The following is a 7298-nucleotide window of genomic DNA, read 5'->3' as shown; positions in this document are numbered from 1 at the left end:
CGACATCGTTGTTTGGAACGGTCACCTCTTGATATCGCGTTTGACACGTAGACACGTACAACGTTTCTTCTTGCGTCTACATGTATCTAAATGTCTGTGAATTTTGACAAGCCGCTTATTTTCGGGCGTTTTTCTTAACACTAGGTACGTGCTGAATTCATGGATAGCGAATGGCTCGTATACGTGAAATTCGTCGATGGTATTATAAACGTATATAATATGTTGGGTTTCATAACCTCGCACATTTTTCGCTTAACTTTACTTCGCGAATTTGATGTAGAAAAGCTGATGTAATCGTCGATAATGCATATTTGGTAATACGTCGTTGATAATATTGTCATTCTCACGCTCAACAACATGTTTTGCGACATGGTTATACTTACCTATGATACGATACTATTGTGCTTCTGACATTTCCATAGGTCCTGAGTTGATTGCTTTTCTGTAACGACTTTGAGAAGAGCCGAAAAAATGAGCACAATGACTGAACAGCCGTGTTATACTTTGATAAACATTGCAACCGACACGGAACCCTTGAACGAGCTCCAATTAAAGCAGGATCTTGAAAAGGGTGATGTTCCGACAAAGATCGAAGCTCTGAAGAAGACAATTTACATGATCTTGGGTGGTGAGAGATTACCTGGACTGTTGATGACAATTATCAGGTTCGTTTTGCCTCATCAAGATCATACCATCAAAAAACTGCTGTTGATATTTTGGGAGATTGTGCCAAAGACATCTGCCGATGGCAAGCTTCTGCAGGAGATGATTTTGGTTTGCGATGCATACAGAAAGGATTTGCAGCATCCAAATGAGTTTGTCAGAGGATCCACTCTCAGGTATAGACACAAATACAGAAATATATACATATATATATATATATATATATATAACTATAACGAATGGTAATGCAGTACCATAAATGATTTATAATTTTCATCATAGATTCTTATGCAAATTGAAGGAACCAGAACTTTTGGAGCCATTGATGCCGGCAATAACAGCATGTTTAGAGCACAGACACTCTTATGTTAGGCGTAATGCGGTACTTGCTATCTTCACCATTTACAGAAATTTTGAATTTCTTATACCTGATGCTCCAGAATTGATAGCTAAATATCTGGAAGGAGAACAAGATATGTCGTGCAGAAGAAACGCATTTCTGATGCTACTGCATGCTGATCAAAGTAGAGCACTTGCTTACTTGGCAGCATGTCTCGATCAAGTACCCAGTTTCGGTGATATTTTACAGTTGGTTATTGTTGAATTGATATACAAGGTATGAAATAGATATAATTACAGTAGGCTAGGGATGGGTGATTCTAGGAAAAAAATAGATTTTTATATCAATTTTATGTGTAACAAAATTTTATGTGTAACAAAATAATTTAGTTAAAAATTACAACAAAAGTTTTCTAAATATTGATTTGGAAAAATCGCATACATGATGACAAATTTAAATATATTTGTTATATCACCTTAAGTCTAATATATACAAAAAATTTTATGTTTTAATTATAACTTTTACTTTCAAAGTAGATTTATTATAATTTTGATTTATAAAATTAGAAAATTACTTCTAATATATCTAACATTTTTTTTTGTTTATATGTGCATATGAATTCTTTATCCAAAATAGCCACATCTAACAAGTTTTTCATATGGCAAATAAAATATCAGCCTTCAGAGCTAATGAAATAATCAGGATTTTGATCGACTAAATGACCCTCGGTAGAAATTCTAATTACTTTCGCTCTCGGTTAAATTTACCATTATTTCTAGAGTCTTTTAAAATACCATTACTTTAGTTTGTTAAAAATCTAAAGCAACATCCAGATTGTATTAAATGTCGATTGCAGTATGATGAATTCTTTATTAAATACAACACTTATAAATAAGCATATGAACAAATAAACTGATTTTCTATTGAAACAATTAATTCGTATCGGACAGAGAGAAATCGATATAAAAACATTGATTTCTGTTAAGAAAAACCGATTATCTTAAAAATTAGAATGAAATCGCCCATCCCGAATAAAGTTGATTCAAAAGTATTTTCCCATAAACAGTGAACAAATATCGAGTTATAAGCAAAACTTTTTTTTTTATTTATAATAGAAATATATCGATAAATGAAATATGCATTCTATGGAAAAAAAACTTCCGAGTCAATTTAACAGTTCTTGTAAAATACTTCATTAAGCAGATACAGATGATACAGCAATAAACTATCTTCTAGGTTTGCCTCGCAAATCCGTCAGAAAGGGCGCGTTTCATCAGATGTATCTACAGTCTGCTGAATTCACCCAGTGCTGCAGTGCGTTACGAAGCAGCAGGCACGCTAGTAACTCTTTCCAGCGCGCCAACCGCAATCAAAGCCGCGGCTTCTTGCTATATTGAGCTGGTGGTCAAAGAAAGTGACAACAATGTTAAACTCATCGTACTTGACCGACTAATCGCGATGAAAGACAGTCCTGCTTACGAAAGGGTGCTGCAAGATCTCGTGATGGATGTACTTCGCGTTTTAGGTGAAGCATTAACAAATATGACAAGAAATCTTGTTACAACTTCTATACAATTTGTCTACTATCGTATTCTTTTATTACTATTATTGTTCTTTACGTAAAACAGGATCACCAGCCTTGGAAGTCAGAACAAAAACCTTGGCTTTAGCCATGGATCTGGTGACAACTCGCACGATTGAGGAGATGGTACAGCTCTTGAAGAAGGAGGTTCTCAGGACAGCCGGCGGGGAACACGAAGACGCCGGCAGATATCGTCAGCTCTTGGTGCGAACCCTTCACGCTTGTTCCATGAAGTTCTCAGATGTTGCTGCCACTGTTATCCCAGTGCTGACAGATTTCCTCTCGGAGAGTAACGAAGCTGCCGCTACAGACGTTCTCGTGTTTGTTCGCGAGGCGATTCAGAGATTCGAAAACCTCAGACCACTGATTGTCGAGAAACTTCTAGAGGTTTGCGTTTATGACAATGCTCCATTGTGAATCACATTAATTCATATCACAATGCAATTAAGTATTAATTTTGTGAATTTCGATGAATCTCAGGTGTTCTCTCACATACGTTCCGTGAAGGTGCACAGAGCTGCACTTTGGATTCTCGGCGAGTATGCTACGTCTAAAGAAGATATAGAGGCTGTAATGGGTCGTGTACGCTCTGCTTTAGGCGAATTGCCGTTACTCGAGGCGGAGAACAAGCGTCAAGCCGGCGAGAAGTCCACCGAGGATAACTCGCAAGCAGCGCCCGCGCAGTTGGTTACGTCTGACGGAACGTACGCTACTCAGAGTGCTTTCAGCGCTACATCCGCACGTGAGCAACTCTTCATGTTATTCCTAACGAACCACCTTTTATTTGTAGCTCACATGATTAATGGGCCTTGATCCTCCCTTACCAAAAATATCTGTAACTCTAGGAACTATTATATTGAAAATATTTTATCTTTTATATTAATTCGAATGTCGATCTGTAGGGAAGAAGGAAGAGAAGCGACCAGCATTGGTACAGTATATGATGGAGGGTGACTTCTTTATCGGCGCGTCTTTGGCCACTACTCTGGCGAAATTGGCTCTCCGTTACAAAACGCTAGAGAATAATATTCAAAAGAGTAACCGACTGCAGGCGGAAGCGATGTTCGTGATGTCCAGCGTGTTGCAGCTGGGCCGTTCAGGTCTTCCTATAAAAGCGATGACGCACGACGACGCAGAAAGGATTTCCTTATGCCTTAGATCTCTCGCCTGCCCAACACCTCTCGTACAAAAGGTCTTCACAGAAGGATGCCGCGACGCTCTTAGCAGAATGTTGGCGGCGAAAGCAGAGGAAGATTCACAAAATCAAAAGGTGATAATAGATTATCCTAGATCGCCAAACTTATAGAAACATATTTTACACAGTGTCTACTTTTAAATTTTTGTTGACATTTTATTAATAGAAGTCTGACAGAATCTGCTAACAAATTGAGAACAAAAATCGAACAGAAAACGACTTATCATTCCATAGCTATTTGAATTAAAATTATGTTCGAATTTAAATTTAAATTATGCTTTCCTATTTATATTTAAATGGTGATTTAACTCCTAAAGGACAGAGTATTTTGGCAAAATTTTCCTAAAATTTGTTTACGAGGTTGATCACGAATCTGAGGTCAGAATTTTATGACTTAAAATGGTGGTTCAAAATAGTAATTTTCATTATTCTTTAGACAATTTACATTAAATTATGTATACATATATAAAATCGCTAATCACGAATCAGAATTACAAAATTGAGGATAATATATCGGATGTGGCCATTGAAAACATAAGATAAACTACTATTTGCTAATTCTAGAATCAACGTTGACGTAACAACAGCTGATTCCATTTCATTTTATTCTTCTTTTGTTTTTGTAGTTAATTTCTTTATTTTTTTTATTTTTTTATCGATAATGAGTATATTAATTGCCATATTAAAAATTTTGTCATGTTGGGTCTGCCAGTTTAAATTTTACAATTCTTATCTTAAATTCGTGATTAGAGATTCCAAAATATGTGTACTCTAATTTTTGTTGGTTCTTTCCTACATTAGCTTATAAAAAGTTGCGATATCGAATCCGCTATTTTGAATTTTTTAATTCGTTTTTTATAATCAACGACTCTGAAAACTTTTCAAACAAGAGTTTTTAATCTGATCCGATTGGTAATTCTTCAGGTGAAAAGGAGTGCTATCATATAGTTCCATTTGTCCTTGAAGAATTAAGGTTTCCGATTGAAACCTAAAGATGTCATGTTGGATAATGACATCAGAGGCGAGAAATGACACGTTGAAAAATCTTGCGTGTCATTTCCAAATAAAAAGATATTTCTAAGAAAGAATATTTCGGATATGCTGGAGCATATTTGTAAAATGCTCTGAGTATTATGTTTTTCCCTTGATAATCAATCAACAACCAGAAAATGACTGCAATATGAGGCCTAGTCATGCTCATACACAATCATTCTATACAACCAACCTCATATTATAGTCATTTTATGGCTATTGATTGACCTCTAAAAAAGAAGCTTAATATTCGAGGCACTTTACGTGTTCTCATAATTGGACGTTCTTTTTCATGCAGATATTTTTTTATTTAGAAATAGCATGCAAAAATTTTAGACATGCGTTTGTACTCGCTTCTGACGTCATCAATCAAGAGTTCTGAAGAGAAGGATTAAGAGATTTAATAAAACATATCTCAGATCCTGTTTGCGCTTCTTCTATCGTCAATCTGCTGTCAAATTGTGTCAACAGGCTCTGTCGACAAAACATGGACTTAATATAGTCATGAATAACTATGGATATGCTATAACATTCTGATCAAATTTTCTATAAATCTGTCAGCATATTACGCACATTTTGCTTATCAATCTTCATCAGGATAAAATGATTTTACAACACAAATGAACAGGAGAGCCTCAGAGGCTCTCAATACAGAATAACTAAAATTAATAATTCTAAAATATTTTACTTCTTTTAATTCGCCTTATTAGTAAAATTATAACTTTAATATATACGATAGACTATTTATATTATTACATTCATTACATTTGATTTTTAATAAAAGAACCTCAGAGGCTCTTCTATCCAGATGAAGATTAATATTAATCCTTAAAAAAATATTAAAAGGAAAATGCCGATTGAAAATATCTCTACGTATTATTAGTTGCATTTAACTGATATTTCTCGTTTTTCTTAGGCTAAGGAGAAGCCAGGCAATATCGTGCAAGTCGACGACGCGATACAGTTCTTGCAACTGAGCCGCGGCTCTGATTTGGCCGGTGGTGCCGGCGATGTGTTCGAACAGAGTCTCAGCGCGGCTGTGGCTGGTCGACCTGGCGCTACCGGAGATGCTCCAGCTCCGAGCGCTTTGAGCAAGGTGACCCAGCTCACCGGCTTCTCAGACCCAGTGTACGCGGAAGCGCTGGTGCACGTGAATCAGTATGACATCGTGCTTGACGTTCTGATAGTTAATCAAACCGAGGACACTTTGCAAAATTGCACTTTAGAATTGGCCACTATGGGCGACTTGAAGCTGGTGGAGAGACCGCAGCCCATCGTGCTCGCGCCGAGGGACTTCGCCACCATCAAGGCGAACGTGAAAGTCGCGTCCACAGAGAACGGCATTATATTTGGGAATATCGGTAAACTATTATATAGTATACGCACGCATCGCAAAGTGCCGGAAACGAAGCGAAGCTGTCACTCGTTTATTTCTGTTCACAGTTTATGACGTGTCGGGTGCAGGCTCCGACAGAAGCGTAGTCGTTCTCAATGATATACACATCGACATTATGGACTACATAGTGCCCGCGACGTGCACTGACGCGGAATTTCGTCAGATGTGGGCAGAATTTGAATGGGAGAACAAAGTTTCGGTTTACACAACATTATCCGACCTGAGAGAGTACCTCGCGCACTTGTTGAAGTCTACGAATATGCGTTGCCTCACGCCGGAGAAGGCATGTCCATTTTCCTATCTTTGTATAGTCAGGATAACGTCACCGATGTTACAATAATACCTTTCTTACAGGCTCTGTCGGGACAATGCGGATTTATGGCAGCGAATATGTATGCCAAGTCGATTTTCGGCGAGGATGCTTTGGCGAATCTGTCTATTGAAAAACCGCTGAACAAGCCGGACGCTCCAGTGGTCGGTCATATTCGCATCAGAGCCAAGAGCCAAGGTATGGCACTGTCGCTGGGCGACAAGATCAATTCGGCACAGAAAGGTCCGCAGAATAAAGTAGTGCAAGCCGCCTGAGTCATGTCATCTTGATCAAAGCGCACCCTGCACAATATCCAAATTACTCGAGGCACGATTGACACCCTCGCGGGATTTACGATACTTCGGAGGCAATTACTAAAAGGATTTCATACGTCAGTGTCATTTGAGCTACGCGATCTAGACAACGTAGACGTCCTAATCCTCGGGGAATCTATGTATTATTTGGCAGTCGAACTGTTATACCGTATTTGCTCGTATCACAATGATGAAAGACGTGTTTATTATAATTTATGTCATGTTTAATTACATACTACACATTTTCGCTCCTCCTCTTTCCCGATGACGCTATTCTCATAATCACACAATCGATACACTGTAAGGTAAGGTACGCTACATCGGTAGAGTACGATGCATCTGTAGACGAGGAAATAAATATATACGATTCTTTGTCTATATAAGCCTCGTTCGTTTCTTTTTAGGTATGATTACATTAGAACGCAGTGTCTTTGTATCGTTCTGAATAAAATAGTTTCCAACTGGA

At 37.8% G+C, this 7298-nt stretch overlaps 1 protein-coding gene across 2 annotated transcripts; it reads left to right on the top strand.

Annotated features, from left to right (window-relative positions):
- betaCOP (coatomer subunit beta) lies at window positions 1–7298 on the top strand. 2 transcript variants are annotated; one of them, XM_011147511.3, is made up of 10 exons: window positions 1–144; window positions 423–839; window positions 946–1279; window positions 2240–2528; window positions 2632–2972; window positions 3066–3327; window positions 3488–3855; window positions 5729–6173; window positions 6256–6491; window positions 6563–7298. In XM_011147511.3, exons 2-10 carry the CDS (start codon window positions 472–474, stop codon window positions 6791–6793), a joined length of 2874 nt encoding a protein of 957 aa, XP_011145813.1. In that variant the 5' UTR covers window positions 1–144; window positions 423–471; the 3' UTR covers window positions 6794–7298. The 2 variants fall into 2 exon arrangements, with proteins under 2 accessions (XP_011145813.1, XP_011145814.1); XM_011147512.3 differs by lacking the exon at window positions 1–144 and adding an exon at window positions 155–314.

Source organism: Harpegnathos saltator, unplaced genomic scaffold (assembly GCF_003227715.2).
Source record: "Harpegnathos saltator strain DR-91 unplaced genomic scaffold, Hsal_v8.6 scaffold587, whole genome shotgun sequence".
Lineage (NCBI taxonomy): Eukaryota > Metazoa > Arthropoda > Insecta > Hymenoptera > Formicidae > Harpegnathos > Harpegnathos saltator.
This window is presented reverse-complemented; position numbering and strand designations above follow the sequence as displayed.

Bases quoted from the DNA above. Each gene is read 5' to 3' on its own strand.
- betaCOP (XM_011147511.3), top strand. From the start codon at position 472: ATGAGCACAATGACTGAACAGCCGTGTTATACTTTGATAAACATTGCA. The intron at 840-945 runs GTATAGACACAA...TTTTCATCATAG, and splicing joins GTCAGAGGATCCACTCTCAG to ATTCTTATGCAAATTGAAGG. The intron at 2,529-2,631 runs GTGAAGCATTAA...TACGTAAAACAG, and splicing joins GGATGTACTTCGCGTTTTAG to GATCACCAGCCTTGGAAGTC.